Genomic DNA, 18,002 nt, shown 5'->3' with positions numbered 1-18,002 from the left:
CCCATTTTGCAAGAGGCAAGAGATAAAAACGTTAACTTTAGAAAAGGAGGAACCCAATCATCGCTAACTTTCAAACAAAAGGTTAGGAGATAGTCCAAATGATCAATTTAGAGAGATTTAAGAAAAGTCTTCAGAAGACACCTTTCAAGGAGTTGTCACCAAGATCTAAAGATTTAAGCTCAAACATTTGTCCAATGCTTTTAGGAATGGTTCCGTGTAACCGATTTTGTCCAAGTCCTAATTTTTTTAAGGATGAAATCCTGTAAAATCAGGCACAGATCCCGTGATTTTGTTACCCCATAAATACAAAAACTCTAGCTTCTTCTCTGTGCATCCACCAGATAGATTTTGAAAGAACCCAGAGAGTTGTCCCATCAGATTATTGGAAGACAAGTCTATCGCAGCAAACAACTCATATTTCCGATGGACTTTGGAAAGCCACCTTCTAGGTCTTACCGCTGAGATCAGAAGTTGTAGCCTTGAAGTTTCCCAGCCGTGGGGAATTGGTCCTTTCAAACCACGTTAGAGAGATTAAGGTGCCTCAATTTGGTAGGGATCAATGAACTCAGGTTGGCTCCCCGTAAAATTATTGTAACTGAGGTCTAAATAGCTTAAATGATGCAGTTTAAGTAAAGACGCATTAATTTTACCTTCCAATGGCAGTCCGAGCTTGTGTACCGTAAGTTGGAGTCCGTACACATGGCTGTTTTGAAGACATTTGATTCCTCTCCATGCACAACAATTTTTTTTGTCATCTTCACTTCCCCAAGAAGGGAGAAGGCCATATTTGTGTCCCCAGGCCTTGTTTAAATACGAGTAGCGCTTCTCTTTCGTCATCTCTGCAACTTATAACGTCAGAATCCGCAACTCTTTGCTGGAAAAGGAATAGAATCAAAACAGCTAGAAGTAGATGTTGAAGGAACCTTCCACCTGACATAGCCATCATCATCATCAAGTAGAACAAGCACTGCGTAACAATGAGTTATTACCTCTGAAAATTAGCTCTTCTGCACGTATAATAATCTAAATTATAATTGCCATGTGTTTTCCATTACCGGAGTCTTTGGTCAGGTCCACAAACTTTTGGAAAAGGGATTTGCTGGTGTTTGATAAAATTATATTATATTCACTAATTTTTCAACAAATCGTCTTATGCACGGAGAGCATGATTCACGGTGCATTGATTAATCTGGCAATGTTCAAGTCGGTTGATAACAGTTTATGTAGTATAAAATTTAAAGTTTTAAACTTTATAAAAAGTGTAATATATTTGTAAAATTAATATAATCACCTCCTTTTGACTTGAACAAAAGCCTTTTTGCCTGGCATACATGATTTCGTTCATTAATACATCATTTTTTTAAAGCTAGAATCAATATTATTGAGGATATTGAGAGTACATTTGGTTCATTATTCTGATGTTTTTTAGCATAATATTTTTAAAAAAGTAAAATTAGGTGGTTATTGTGATGTAAGATTTAAAAATTAACAAAAATACCCCATAGGTTTGTTTATTTACTATACACCTTTATAGTAAAATTTTAAAAATTAACAAAAACACCCGCACCCACCCATTAAGTACCGACAGCCAGCCACCACCGCTAGAGGGTGGCCAGAGTCGACGTATCGGTGCATGATCGGCTGGATTTGGCTGGTCGTGTGCTAATATGACCATTTTCGACCATATCCATGGTTGATTTAGCCGAAAAATGTCAGATCTACGGCTACATCTAGCCATTGACGACCAGATTTGGTCACATGACCATATCTTGGTCGTTGTTGACGACTGGTTATGGCCAGATCTTTGGCCGTAGATTTGACATTTTTTCGACCATATCCATAATGGATCTGGTTGAAAAATGTTAGATTGGCGCACTATCGACCAGATCTAGTCGGTAGTGCACCATTATACTAGATTTTGGCTAACTTTTGGAGGTAGCGACCGGAATCTGGCAAATGTGGGTTGTTAGGGTGTTTTTTTCAATTTAAAAAAAAAAAATTGGGGATGTTTAGTTAAATTAACAAACCTAGGGAATTTTAAAAGAATTAAATAAAATAGAATAATATTTTGAAAATAAAGAAGAGTTCTTAATAACTTTGCAATTAATCAAGGAGTTTATGAATCAAAATGGAATGGTATGCCCTTAAATGATAATGAACCATGCGGGATCATTTATTGCAAAAAATATGGAGTGGGTTGGTATATATATATATATATATATATATATATATATCCATTACTATTAAATATTAATGCTCCAAAAATAAAGTCTAAATGATAGTAATGTTCAACCCTATTAGATTTACAAATCTATTTAGATTATTAATTTTTAATTACATATAAAGCGTAAATATTTGAATATTGATCATCATCTTTTGACTAGCTTGCAACAAAAGCATAATGTCGTTGGAAAAATGGAAACAGAATAAAAGAGGGATGGATGGTTAATTGATAGCTTTTAAAGAATAAAAATTAGTCATCTTTTACTTTAGGGTTAAATATTAAAAATATAGAGACTTTATACTAAAGATGATGACATAATTATGTTATCATAAACTTTTTTTATATAATATATAATTTGAATTGCAATTGCCAATTATGTTTTCCATAAATAAAGTCTTCAGTGAGGTCAATAGACGAAATAGTTAATCCTCCATGATCAACCTGCAAGAAGTCTATGCTCTGTTTTAGACAAAAAAAAAAAAAATCCAACTCGTGATATGTGCTTTGCGGTAGTCATTGTGGGGTTTCCGTATATATATATATGAGTAATGCTACAGCCACCGAAGGTTGCGTACCGAATGACGTGACAAAATTCTGACCGTTGATTCATTATCAGTTAATATTAATCAACGATCAAGATTTTATCACGTTATTCGGTGTACAACCTTCGGTGGCTCTATCATTTTCGTATATATATTATTTATTTTAATATGTGTTTTTAATACAATAATGAATAAACTCTAAAGCTACTGATTTAAGCGGGCCCAAACCTAGCGTCTTTTGTTTGTTGTTGGGCCATTCAAACGTGGGTATTGAGAGGAAGAAAGAGACAAAATTTGGCCCATCTTTAGTTAACTTTTTCAATCACAAAGAAGCACCACAGCCCAATCCACAGAGAATGGTTTATATAACCCAAGCTAGGTTGGGCTACAGATCTTTTGAGTGTTTGTTGATTGTAAGAACTTGAAGGTTCTGATTTCGTAAAAAAATTAAAAAAAATTGTATAATCACGGTATTAATTTATTTAGTTCCATGCTGTTGATGCAAAAATTTAATGTTCTAAAACCCAGACCGGACCGGTCTGATTGGGTTTCGACGAGATTAGCGATTCAAAAAGAGTAAAAAATTGGGATTTAACGTTAGACCGTTTTGAACTGTTATTGGATCATCTTACTGTAGCAAACCGACGATCCAACCAGTGCAACACCCAAATCCGATCCAACGTCCAATCCGGTTCACTAACAAAACCCTAAACTAAACCCAATTTTTTTAACCCATTTTCATTTGCATTTTGCGATTCAGACTTGCAGAGACTATGTTTGGCTCCAATCCAGTCCTCCTCCTCCAGGGAGGATCCAGCCCACTTTTGAATGGACCCTCAATTTTATTTAAAAAATATTAATATATATAATTTCTAGATTTTTACTCACCCTAACAAAAATATTAATATGTTATTAACTTTTATTTTCGCCCACTCTAACCAAAATTCTAGATCCGCCACTGTAGACCTCCTCCATTCGCGAATCGCGATATCCTTCAGGCTTCAGCTTCAAGTCGTCTTCTCTTCAACCTCTTCTAAAAGTCTGCTACTCTGCTTCTTCCTTGCCGAGTTGTTGTGGCTACGGGCTCCGGTCCAGTCCTCCTCCATTCACGATCTCCTTCAGGCTTCAGCTTCAGCTTCAAGTCGTGAGCTTCAGCTTCAAGTCATCTTCTCTTCAACCTCTTCGTCAGTCGTCACTCCTCAGTCGTGACTTCAGTTTCCGTTCAAAGTCTTCTCTTCCGTTGTTCAATCATCACCGTCGCCATCGTCTGCTTCTTCCTTGCCATGGCTAGTCTGCAGATTCGTGGATGCTTGACTTCAACTTCAGTCTGAACTTTAGCCTTCACATCTGCCGCCGTTTGCGAGCTGTTGTCTGCCGTCGACCAAGAAACAAACTGTTGTAAAAGTGATGTGAATCTATCAATTAATTTCTGAAACTCTTAAAATTGATTTCTTATTATGAAATGCAAAATAAAAATATTCATCATGCCAGTAGATTAATCTAGCGATGAAATAATCTTACAATTGCTTCAGTTAGTAGCAATTGGAAGTATCCTAATTTAAATGGTGCTTTGACATGGCATATATTACTTTTAACACTTAATGTAGTTTGTTTTTTAGTGGGTGTTCTGTATAAAGTGATTGTCAGCAACTGAACATGTGAATCGGGTGAATCTTTGAATTAAGCTTTGCTGTAATGTTAATTTTGTTTGATATGCTGGATTTTTTTGCGTACATTAGCATGACATCATGCTAGTGTTAGCATGATGACTTCACTGGTCCAACCGTAAAAACCAAAAACTGGGCCTTTGGCCGGGTCGAGTCCCGGTCTGATTTTTAGAACATTGCAAAAATTCATACCAATAGGAAGTATGTATGCATGATCCGTGGTGGAATCTATGCAAGAGTTTGAATTAAACCCATGATTTTGATGTTGAATCAATGAGCGAAATAAAGCACAACAATAACACAAGAAAGAGATTTTTAAAGTTGTTCGGATACTTGGTGCAAATCATACGTCCACTGTTTTTTGCATTGTTTTCTTTGCTTTCACTGTATACAAGTGCAGCTTGCGCAAGTTATGAATGAATCTTCTTTGATTAGGGTAAAAAGTAGGCTTATATTGTGTTACAATGATAGACTTACAAGTGAAGTAAACCTCAGATATAATGACACGTGGTACTGGTAAACTTACAAGTGAAGTAAGCCTTGATAGACTTACAAGTGAAACAACCCTTTAATTGAGTGACACATGACTTGGATGACTAAACCAAAAACTATAGCTTGGCTTTCACTATTGCTAGCTTGGATCCCTCCCTCAACACTTATCTGTAAGGGATAGCTCGTAATAGAAATACAACCTTGTTTCCTTAATTCATCAGTCATATGCCTACAGTTCGAGGTGACTCGACCCATGACCTCTACAGCAACAGGATGTTGACCCATCTAGCCAACACGTTTTTCTTTAATGCATTAAATTTCTTTAATAGATTAAATTATTTCTTTTTATATGATTTACTCTTATGTAAAAGATATGAGGGCTCTTGCAGCTGGAATGAGGCCAATCGGCCTTGGAAAGCCTTGAGGAGGCTGAAACAGGCATCCCCGTGATTGCCCAAGGCCGTTCTCGGCCTCAACAGTTGCCTGAGGCTATTTGTCGCCTCGAAAGGCGGCCATGAAGCTTTTTCAGGCCTCAAGTGGCTTCTGTTTGGTTGGATTTTGTCAAATTTTTGGGTTTTATTTGTTAGATTTTAAGGTTTACATGTTTAGAAAATCATTTTATTAAGTTTTTGGTTTGAAATTAAATGTTGTGGGTAATATTAAAATTTTTAAACTTTTTGAATGGTCAAAAAGTCATTTAATTCATTTCTGTTAAAATTATTTAATGTCTAACAGAAAAAAGGGGTTTATGGTATAATTTCCATTCCTCTGGGTGTTTTTATTTTCCTGAACCTGCGGGGGGGTTTTGTGTCAGAACGCCTATAAATTATTAAATGACACTATTTTAGGTGTGGAGATGAAAAGTAGCACCTGTTTAAAAGTTTTCCATAATATGGCAAAATAGTATATAAAAATAGTATAGTATTATATACTATTTTTACAGACGAAAAGCCCTTCCGCCCTTCTTTACAAATTCGTAAACCTTTAACCAAAACCTATTCTTAAACTCTTAAGATCCATTCTCCATAATTACAATCGCTGCCAAATCGAAGAATATTTATGTAAATGGATGGTTAATGTTGGTTGTTTGAGTTAATTTTTAGATGGAGATGTTGAAAATTGAAGGATTTTTATATTTTTGACAAAATCTGAACTACCTAACTAAGAGTATTGGCGGTATCGGTTATTTTTTCAGTCCAAAGTTGAAGATACAAAAAGTGTCTAATAAGATTATAATTATCGTCTAATAGATGTATTTGGACATCTATAGGACATATAGGGGTGTATTGTAATTTTACCTATAAAAATTATAAAACCCCTATAGTCCCTTCGGACATAATCAAAATACTCTCTGTGAAAATTATATGCTCCCCTTTAGTCCTATCGAGCATCCAATACGCCCTTATCGGATGGTATCAAACATTTTTTGTCATCTTCAACCTTGGATAGTGAAAAATGACTAATACCACCAATGCCCCTACTCTCCGATAACAATTTCATGTTTTATAAAAAACAACAAAATTCTTCAATTTGAAACATCCTTAATTAAAAATTAACTCAAGCAACTAATATTAACCACTCATCTACATCAAAAACTCTAATTAACATGTTTCTTACACAGAAAATCAAATTAAGAATCGGTTTATAACATTGGTTTTCAAATTCTTCAATAGAAATAAGGGTTAATCTAGCTTCGAAGAAGACGAGTGAATATGATTAGGGTTCATTTACAAATATGGGCATCTTCATTCTTCACATTTTTGTAAAATACCATTTGTTATTTTATGAGTAAAAAAAGTGCTACTTTTCATCTTCACCCTTAAAATAATACCGTTTAATATAATTTCTCCATTCTCAACCCCAATAATGAAATAATAATACCTACTGTAGACTTCTTTTAAAATCCCAAAATAGGGTTTCAAGGAGAAGAATCTTGTGAGTGGATTCTCATTCTCCAAGGCTAAAGATGAAGCTGAAGCAATTAGAAAGCCCCTTAGGTGACCTTGAACAGTTCTCCAATCCAAAGGTTCCTCTCTCACTTGACCACTTTTATGAATGAGTCGAACACTTCCGGTGAGGCTCTCAGTTGACAGTTCTTATTATATTTGTTACTGCAGGTGGAACTAGAGCAGTATCCGACGGGACCCCACATCGCTGCTCGCATGCCTAATTTACACTGTATTTATCACTCTTTGATTGGTTTTAGGATTAAATTTTTAATCAATGAATGACATGTTTTAATATGGAGCAGGCGGAGAATTCTTTTGGGGATGTTACCGATAAGTTAGTGGCTGATTTTGGTTGCGGGTGTGGTACGTTAGGTGCTTGCAGCTGCTCTCTTGGGTGCAGAGTGAGACATTTTTCTTCCCCTACTTTTACGCGTGCTCCTTTTAGTTCTCAAATATCATATCAAATCTATCCTTTCTCAACAACTAATTATACTGGTCATTGTTTGTAATTCTTTTTATCTTCCGTCTTGTCCTCGTGGATTCTTTGAACTGAATTTGTTCCAGAAAAGTTTCCTTCAAATTGCGGAAAATGTTTCTATGGCGTACAATTTTTTTATCTCTGTACCGATTTTTGTTATTTTTTTTTTCTTTAATCCTGTATAAGACAGGTTATCGCTATTGACATAGATTCACAATCTCTTGAGATAGAATCGGTAAATGCAAAGGATCTTGAGGTACTGTATCTTTAATTTTGAGCATACAGTACTACTCTATCTCTATGGCTAATTTAATTGTGGCTTCGATAATTAGCCGGTAGATAACTGATGCGTTGTCCTTTCAAGATTGAACTTGCAGTTGGACATAAATTTTATTCAATGTGACATCAGGAACTTACAATGGACATAAATTTTTGCTCTCATTACAATAGCTTTTTTTTCAGTGTTAAATTTATCCAGAAACTGTTTGCTATTGAGATTAATATTTAACCATTTCAACTGTAAAAGTCAACTGCAATCAAGAATCCAACATGAGTAACATGATGAGTACAGAAATTTTCTCATTTACATGCTGCCATAAAGTTAAATACTATTAGAAATTTATTATTGTAGGGTTTGTTTGATGGATTTTAGTTATATAAAAAATCTGGATTTTTTTTCTCTTTTTTGCTGATGTCACATGATATCATGCTAATGTCAGCATAACATCATGCTGACGTTAGCATGACCGGTCTAACCATGAAAACCGGAAACTTGGCCTTTGGTTAGGTCGAGTCCCAGTCTGGTTTTTAGAACATTACGAAAATTCACACCAATAGGAAGTACGCAAGATCCGTGGTAGAATCTATGCAAGAGTTTGTATTAAACCCATGATTCTGATGCTGAATCAATGAGCGAAATAAAGCACAACAATAACACAAGAAAGAGATTTTTAAAATTGTTTGGATACTTGGTGTAAATCATACGTCCACTTTTTTTTGCATTGTTTTCTTTGCTTTCACTGTATACAAGTGCGGCTTGCCCAAGTTATGAATGAATCTTCTTTGATTAGGGTAAAAAGTAGTCTTATATTGTGTTACAATAATAGACTTACAAGTGAAGTAAACCTCAGATCGAATGACACGTGGTACTGATAAACTTACAAGTGAAGTAAGCCTTGATAGACTTACAAGTGAAGCAACCCTTTAATTGAGTGACACATGGCCTGGATCATATGCATGCCACTAATCCAAAAACTATAGCTTGACTTTCACTATTGCCAGCTTGGATCCCTCCCTCAACACCTGTCTATAAGGGATAGCTCGTTGTAGAAATACAACCTTATTTCTTTAATTCATCAATCTTATGCCTACAGTTCGAGATGACTCAACCCACGACCTCCATCACAATAGGATGTTGACCCATTTAGCCAACTTGTCTTTCTTTAATATATTAAATTTTTTTAATAGATTAAATTATTTCTTTTTATATGATTTACCCTTATGTAAAAGATATGGGTTTGTGATTATGAATCTCGTAATTAACAATAGTAATTCTAATAACGGATAAGATTATGAAATTAAAAATAATTAAGTTGTTTGATTAATTAATTAAATTAAATTATTAATTTAATTCGTGGGCTGGGTCTTTCACAGCTCACAGGCTAGACAAGGTTAGTTAGCTTAAATTTTGGGCCACGAGTGTTGTAGAAATTACGTAAGCACACAGGTGACAGGACAAGTCACAAGGGGTAATTACGTCATATGAAACAACAGACAAGACATGATAAGTGGGCTTATGAATTATTGATTTTCTCAAATTTCAAAAAATTATCGGTTTGACTTTTTTTCTACTAATTAATTATCTGCATTTGTCGGCTTTCAAAGTTTTGAGTTTTGACACGTGACCCTTTTTAGTAATCATCAACTGAATGATTTAAAAAAAAAAAATCACCATTTTAAAATATTCTATTTTTTTTAATTATTATCTTAAAAGCTTATTTCATATATCTTGTGAGACAATTATTGTAGTATTAAATACGCCCATAATTATTAGAAAATAATATATACTTTTAAAATGATTCAGAGCTTATACAAAACTGTGACTGGGTGACCCAATGTCAAATTAAACTTTTGGAGGTATTACTCAAAAGATTTTGAGTTTGATCAACCTAGATTACTAATAGAGGTGACAATTGAGAGGATTTACTCGGGTGTTAACTTCAGTTTTTAGGATTTTAAAGGAGTAGTTAAAGTGCGCGCAAGTTAGTTTAGACACCCTTGATCACCCAAAAAAAAAAAAAAAAAAATATCTCTCATACATGTTATATCATATTGTTTTTATATTTTGTGATAACTTTGTTAAGACTTTGAAAACGTTTTTAATAATTTTGAAAATATTTATGATGATTTTTTTTTTTTAATTATGAAAGATTTTTAAAGAAATTTGGAGTAAGATATATTTGGATTTTAGTCTAATTTAGAAAAAATAATTGAAATATTTAAAGATTTACATTGTATATATATATATATATATATATATATATAACTTGAATAGAATAATAAAGAAAGATTTTTAAAGGATTTTGGAGTAAGATATATTTGGATTTTAGTCTAATTTAGAAAAATAATTGACATATAAAAAGATTTACATTGTATATATATATTTTTTTTCAATAACTTGTATAGAATAATAAAGAAATAATCTAATAATCTCAAGGATTTTTTTATTTTTGGTGATCGGGGGTGTTTGGGCCAGTTTGTGTACACCTCAACTAATCTCTCGGGATCCTAAAATTGACAACCGAATAAATTCCCTTAGTGGTCACTCCTATTAACAATTCAGGCGGATCGAATTCAAAAACTTTTGAATAATACACTAAAAAGTCTTAATTAACTGCTGGACCAACTAATTGTGGTTTTCGCAAGGATTTTTTCTTCTTATTGTAAAAAATTTAGAATTTAATAAATAAATAAAATCAATTATTAATGAAAAAAATAATTTATTTTAACAAAAATAATGAAAAATAAATATATTTGATTAGCAATATGACTTTCTTGTTCAATAAGAAGATGGCACATTTTCACGAAGATAAAGACTTGAGAATTCTGCTTTTCAAACATCAAGTCCTACCAAGGATAATGTGAGAGTTTGCCCAAAAATTCGAAATTTATCTGAAGGACTCAAATTTTGATCTGGGTTTTGCTTAAATACCCCTGAAACAAATCCCTTTTTGTCTATATTCAACTTTCCCATCTTCCTATTTGTAGCTTTCTGTACGAAAGCCTCAACCTTTTCAACAGATTCACATTTACAAGAGCTCTTGAAGAAAACCCAGTTTAATTTCCAAGTTCAATTCTTTATCTTGATCTAAAAAAAATGGGTTGTTGTGGCAGCAAAGAAAGAGTTCCACAATCAGATATTAATGGCTATAGATCAGGCACTGGTTATTCAAGTCAGCAAACAGTTCCTCCTAGACAAACCCATCAAACGTATCAGCAACAACAACATCGTGTTGCTCAGCCTCCCAAAGTGTCGGTCCCTCAAGCTCAAGCCACTTCACGAACAGGGCCACAGCCACAACATGTGAAAGCTGCAGGAGCAAACACAAGGGAAGTTCATGGGCCGGAAACAATACTAGGTAAGCCTTTTGATGACATTAAACAGTTCTATACTTTAGGTAATGAACTGGGTAGAGGCCAGTTTGGAATCACATACTCGTGCACTGAGAAATCAACTGGCCACACTTATGCCTGCAAGTCAATACTGAAGAGAAAGCTTAAGAATAAACAAGATACGGAGGACATGAAGAGGGAGATACTTTTAATGCAACATTTGTCTGGGCAACAAAACATAGTTGAATTTAGGGGTGCTTATGAGGACAGGCAATCAGTGCATCTTGTGATGGAGTTGTGCTCTGGTGGTGAGCTTTTTGATAAGATTATTGCTCAGGGTCATTATACTGAGAGAGCAGCTGCTACTATTTGTAGGGATATAGTGAATGTGGTGCATATTTGCCATTTTATGGGTGTGATGCATCGTGACCTTAAGCCCGAGAATTTCTTGTTGTCCAGCAAGGGTGAGGGTGCTATGTTGAAGGCAACTGATTTTGGACTGTCTGTATTCATTGAGGAAGGTGATAATTTTACTCCCCTGTCGAATTTTCTGTTTCATGTTTCGAGTTTTGCTAATTTAGCGTCGAGATTTCTATAATTTAAAAGATGTGTTTTGTGAGAAATTTGACAATTAGGTATAATATTCTAAGGATTGGTTGAACTTGTGTGATAATGGCTAGGTTCTGTAACCTTCAAGTTTATTCATTTCACGTTTTGTGGCTTGAATTTTGAGACAGCAGAGTTGTATTTACTATTATAATAAGCATTCACCTCATGAGTAGGAACTTAGATCTAATCTGTGGACATGCTTGAGTTTAGGAAACTGTAATTCATGGGGTTAGGCCTCCATCATTTGTTTAGAAGTGGTCAGATATGCTGCCGGGATTGTCTTCCATTGGTTTAGCTTCAAAGAGAAGTGTCAGCAGTTTTTTGTTAGTTTAGTGATCTAGTATACAGGTTAGTTCATTTCTGATAGAGTTTGCCAGTTACTACATTTATAGATGTTGATTGGCCACTGGACCTTCACTTCATCTGTGGTTAGTTATGAATCAATAAACGATTGGCTTATGTTACCAAGTAGAGCCTATGTCTCATGGGGGAAAGTACTTTATGCAAATATAAACCTCTATTTCAAGTAGTTTGTGATGCTCTTAGCAATAAAAAATATTAGCTAAAGCACATACTATTTTGGAGGTTGATTTATGATTAAATAGATCAAGTTTCTTCTCAATGTTGAAGACTAGCGTGAAATATCATGAACGTTCTGAGAGCTAGAGTACCTTGACTGTTAATCAACATGAATGTTTAATCAACATGAAAGCTTAAATCTGAGAAGCTGCTTTTCAAAGTGCTCATTTAGCTCATGACCATATATATAGCTTCTGTCCACTCTCACTTATTGAACTTATAAAATTCTTGTTTTGATAATTTTTTTTCATTAACTTCTTTTCTGTTCGTGCAGTTTCTCTAAACATTTAATTTTTTATTGTTTCAATTCATTGGGGATTTTATGTTATTATTTGTGAACTAGCCATGAACTAAATGTAATCTTTCTGGAAATTTATCTCAGGGAAAGTATATCGTGATATAGTAGGCAGTGCTTACTATGTTGCTCCTGAAGTATTACGACGTAGCTACGGAAAGGAAATAGACATTTGGAGTGCAGGAGTTATTCTGTATATTCTACTTAGTGGTGTACCTCCATTTTGGGCTGGTAAAGAAATAGTTGATAAGTTTTTGAAATACTGTCGTATGTTCTACAATGTTGTCAGTTTCTTTTGTCAACTATGTTTTATTACTTACGTTTGCTAAGATATTTTGCTCATTATTGTTGCAGAGACTGAAAAGGGCATATTTGATGTCATTTTGAAAGGAGAGATTGACTTTGTAAGTGAACCATGGCCATCGATATCAGACAGTGCCAAAGACCTTGTCAGGAAAATGCTGACACAAGACCCTAGAAAACGAATCACTTCTGCTCAAGTTCTTGGTAATGAACCCTATAATCATGCTTAGCATTACGGAAAATGATCATGTCATAAATCATTTTATTGTGCCCTGGAGCTAATTCTATTTCTTGGTCAGTTTTTCTCAAGAATTTGTTTCTTATTTATTTATTTATTTATTTTCATGTGTCATTCCCATAAATTATGTTTACGTACCTGTTGAAGTATAGTAGAAACTAAATTCCTGGGCAATTTAAGTTTAAAAGTTGGTTAACTTTCTTTTCTTGTTAATGCTTGGCCAAGTTGTGTACCACAGTTTCCCATTGCTTTTACAAAAGATAAACATCATATCAAATTCTAATGAATTATTAAAAGCCACTGCAAGCCATCATTGACTATATTATAACAATACAAATGGATGGTGTGAAATTTTGATGTTTACTCATTGGTCAATCAATCCAGATGATTTTCTTTTTCCTATTTTCTGGTATTTTTATTCTTTTAAGGCTTTATGTGCTTTTCGCTAACTATTATAATCTGTATAATTAGAGCATCCATGGATTAGAGAAGGTGGAACAGACAAGCCAATAGATAGTGCAGTCCTCTCTAGAATGAAGCAATTCAGGGCGATGAATAAACTCAAGAAGCTTGCATTAAAGGTGAATGTCAAACTGTATTGCTAATTTTCTAGTTTTGTTTGATTTTTATTTTTTAAAGGGCCAATAGCTAGCCCATAAATTGTATAAGAAATACCAGTCTCTTTATACACATCTAATTTGAAACTCTTCTGTGATTCCTTTCATAAACAAAAACCAGAAAGGTGTTTTTTTTTGGGTCATGTTTTGGCACATATGGATTGGGGTGGGTAGATTCATGATTCCTTATGCTTATACTGACTTTTAGTTTGGCGAAGAACTTTAGGGTTTGCATATGAGAGGGTTGTTTCTTCCAATATAAGGTGTAATGGCCATTTTGTTTCAAATTACCACCATTGGTCCCCATACACTGTCACTACTGCTGCCGCTACCACCTCCTCCTCATCACCTTTGCTGCCACCCCAACAAAATTGCTGTCACCTCTCACCTGATCATCATCACTCTCCTTTCCTGTATTATCACGTAGCCACCGCAACTGCACTTCTTCTACCACTTTGCTGTATCCATCTAAGTTTTGCATTTTAAAATTCATCCAGGTTATTGCTGAAACTCTATCTGAAGAGGAAATTAAAGGTCTTAAAGCAATGTTTGCAAACATGGATACTGATAAGAGTGGCACAATCACTTATGAAGAACTGAAGTCAGGTATGGCTCGACTTGGGTCAAAATTGTCTGAAGCTGAAGTCAAACAACTCATGGAAGCTGTAAGTAATCGTGTTCCCTACTGCATCTCATTTTGTTGGTTGTTGCATATGCCTCTCATCTCATACTCAACTCTCGTTCTTGCTATGACTGTGTAATGAATTTCAGGCTGACGTGGACGGAAATGGCACAATTGACTATATTGAATTTATCTCGGCTACCATGCATAGACACCGACTGGAAAGAGATGAGCACCTGTTCAAAGCATTTCAGTATTTTGATAAAGATAGTAGTGGGTGAGTTCGCTGTTATTTTGTGTTTGTTGTACTTGTTTATTTATTTACTGGTAACTATATCAATAAACAAACATGTATAAACTAGAGCAGTTGTCTTATCTAGAAATATATCAGTTTTGCATTAGTTTTCCACAATGCACAACAGATAGTAAGAATACCAAAGAAACATCATGAGAGTTCAATGTTTAATTTGTTTTCATCTTTTTACTTTTCATGTCTTCTGGTTGATGCATGTTTCATGTTTTGGAAGAATGAATTCTCTCTGTCAAATTTGATTCAAAATCTGAGGTTTAGAAAAATGGGAAAAGTTCTGGAGAAAAAGCTATTATTTTCTTTATCTATGGGAAATTTGTCATATGCTACTCAATTAAATCACTATGTCATTGTAAACTTTTCGACAGATATATTACAAGGGATGAACTAGAGACAGCAATGAAGGAATATGGAATTGGTGACGAAGCTAGCATCCGGGAAGTAATTTCTGAAGTTGATACAGATAATGTAAGTTAATTTCTGATTTGAAAACTTCAAACCAACTTTTTGACACATTATTGGTTCTAATACCACTTAAAATTATAGGATGGAAGGATCAACTATGAAGAGTTCTGCACAATGATGAGAAGTGGCCCACCGCAGCCTGCAAAACTCTTTTAGTTCCATTGGTGGGAGCTAAATGTCCAGTAGGCAGCTGTGTATTTTTCAGGCAAGCGAGATGTTTGAGTTACTTAAAGATGTCCCCGGAAATAGGGTAATCTTCGCAGGAGTAATGATTAGACCATTGTGACTGTTAATTTCTTAAGTGTCCTTTTGCCATCTTGAATTTCCAACTTTTACAATTAAAGCGGGCATCGGCTAGTATCTCTTGGAGTTGCGGTAGTATTTGTGCATAACTGTTTTCTGAATAGTTCTCTTGTTCTACATTAGGTTTTGGCCATGACCTGATCCTTTTTGATAATTCTTATTTAATATTGTAATGTCCATAAGAAAGAGTTATGTACTTCTGTATGATGGAGGCTTTGTAAAGATTTGTGTCATAACATCAAATAAGTGGAATCACATTCCCACTTAGATTCCTTGTTTTTTTTATCTTCATTTTTGTCAATACTGGGAATTCATGCAGGCTTATATGTTCGCGGAACTGTGATACCTTCTATCACATCTTACATCGATAGCGAATGACAATAAACATATTTCAAATGAATATTTACTCAGTTGGGTTGGGATTATTATCAAATAGTGGAAGGAAAAATATTTCTCTCAATATCTTTACCCTCAAGCTTCTCTTGATCAATTTTACACATTAAAAAAACCAGAAAGCCAGTTCTTAAGGAGCTGGAGCTGTTTGTAGTATAACATTACACAAAACTCTTTTACCTTTGAACAAAACTTTTCCCACAGAACCCTATGCAGACTTTAGATTAATTGGACATCAAGATATGTAAAACAGTAAAAGCAATGCAAAATCAAGGGCTGATATGTCTCTCAATGGCCTAAACTTACAACCCAATTAATATTTGTTTATACAAGTGCATGCCCATTTGAGTTTTTGTTGATTAATTTAAGATTAGAAGGATGGAATCCAAGGTTTAGTTTCATATTCCCCTGACACAAACTGCATTAGAGACAAGCATTCAAGTTAGGTTTCCACGTGAGGGTAATTTTCTGTGTAAATCCTGTAACCCATTAAGCATATTATATGCACGTGTGCACAGAGTTTCTTTATACCTAGGAAAAGCCAAAGGCTTGATGGACTCGATTGTCAAGACAGAGACAGCAAATTTTTCTAGTGTTTTTATTATTATTATTATTATCAGTGATGATTTTTGTATCAGTTTTGTTATAATTGGAGCACATTACCCTTAATTATGCCCCCTTCAAGAATAGGGAATCTGTCATTTTAATCTTCTGAATCCATTAATTTGCTGTGAAAGCTAGCTGTTCCAGAGATGAATACTCATTTTTTAATCTCATTTTGAAGACAAAAAAGGAGAGACAGAACTGAGGTTGAAGACATATGCAGACAATAGGCTCCAAATATCATGTGTTGAAGATATCTAACAGATGAATGAATAAATATTTGGATAAAACTGGTCATATTTTTCTCAGACATTCAATTAAATTCTTTAGATTGGCAATTGGTCATTTATGTGGTTGATCATCTTCTCGAACCAGTATGATTATGATTATATATAAAGAAATAAGAGAGTTTATGATACACCAGAGCATTCCTATGAATTTTATCTTAAAGACTTGTTCGTGCATTTTTATCATAAGACTTTGTTGTGCGAGAGTTTAAGACAAGCTCGGAATTAATGATAACTCGGAGAAAGTGCTTCTCGACAGAGCGAGCTAACCAGACAGTTGTCTTACATATTATCAATAAACCTTATCTCCTAAAATTAAGGAGAGGATTTCGGTATCTTATCACTCAACTCCGGATTTAGCGCGGTCACGCCAATCATGGGGTTAACTTCCCATGTTTAAACTATGATTCCAAAAAGTTATCAAATTCATGTATAAATAACCCTAAAAATGTTAGTGTAATGGATTAGCTATTTTATAGAGAGAAGAGTGTTTATTCTTGTAACTTCCAAATTTAATACAAGAACCGTGGACGCAGGCTTGAGAGTTAACTCGCTGAACCACTTTAAAAAGTGTTATGCCCTTTTATTTATTCTTCCTAGTTGATTTTAATTAATCATATATCCATCAATTTCAATTCCGTCAAGGTTAATCGAATCTCTCAAGTTAGTGTGATTTTTCTTATCAACAAACTTGTTATGGGACGTTCGTTTATTTGTGCAAAGTAGCCACAGTTTATGTAAACAAAGAAACTATCAAAATAAGTTACCTAAACCTCAATGGGGTTGACCTGACGATAAAAAAGGTTTGCTTCATTCCTTGAGTTTCTGGGTTCAAACCTTGGGACGACCTAACACAATAACATTATGACTTACCTAATCCTTTGAGCTTGGGCTTGTAAAGTGTTCAATAGACTTCGAGGATTAGTTGAGGTACGAGCAAGTTGGTCTAAACACCCCGATTATCATATTTAAAAAAAAAAAAAAAAAAAAAAAAAAAAGTCACCTAATGTGAATTAGAAAGGGAGATCATGAGCATTGACATTCTTCCAACTAACTAGTTTTAAGTATGGTCATGCTTACAGTTAGGTGATTAATTTCTTAATTATATTTTAACATGTTATTAATTTGATCTACTAAGTTAAATTATAATATTATTAGACCTATAGCCTCGGATGCTTCCAGCCAGCTTAAAAATGGGGCACACAACACAACTACAGCACTTATATAAGAAGACAATATCACTGTTGTTATTAAATCTTAAGGTGAACTGTTATCAATAAATTAATTAAACCATGATTTATTTAATTAAATTAAGCAAGCCCCTCGTATATAAACCCCTAAGACAAAGACAATTAAGCATATGCAATAGCTCAAGAGTATAGCGTAGTTCAAAATGGCAGCCATATTTACCTTA

At 34.3% G+C, this 18,002-nt stretch overlaps 1 protein-coding gene and 1 pseudogene across 1 annotated transcript; both read left to right on the top strand.

The window, feature by feature from the left end:
• The first annotated feature begins 6,721 nt into the window (after positions 1-6,721).
• Positions 6,722-7,780, top strand: LOC116111754 (annotated as a pseudogene).
• Positions 7,781-10,728: 2,948 nt separating this feature from the next.
• Positions 10,729-15,158, top strand: LOC116111706 (calcium-dependent protein kinase 21-like). Its single transcript, XM_031397849.1, has 8 exons — positions 10,729-11,485; positions 12,535-12,678; positions 12,802-12,954; positions 13,460-13,569; positions 14,103-14,270; positions 14,377-14,504; positions 14,906-15,005; positions 15,084-15,158. Exons 1-8 carry the CDS (start codon positions 10,729-10,731, stop codon positions 15,156-15,158), a joined length of 1,635 nt encoding a protein of 544 aa, XP_031253709.1.
• The last annotated feature ends 2,844 nt before the right edge of the window (positions 15,159-18,002 follow it).

The sequence above is a fragment of the Pistacia vera genome, unplaced genomic scaffold (genome assembly GCF_008641045.1).
Source record: "Pistacia vera cultivar Batoury unplaced genomic scaffold, PisVer_v2 Contig65, whole genome shotgun sequence".
NCBI classification, from domain to species: Eukaryota; Viridiplantae; Streptophyta; class Magnoliopsida; order Sapindales; family Anacardiaceae; genus Pistacia; species Pistacia vera.
The sequence above is the reverse complement of the archived record's forward strand: the minus strand, read 5'-3'. Positions and strand labels throughout refer to the sequence as shown.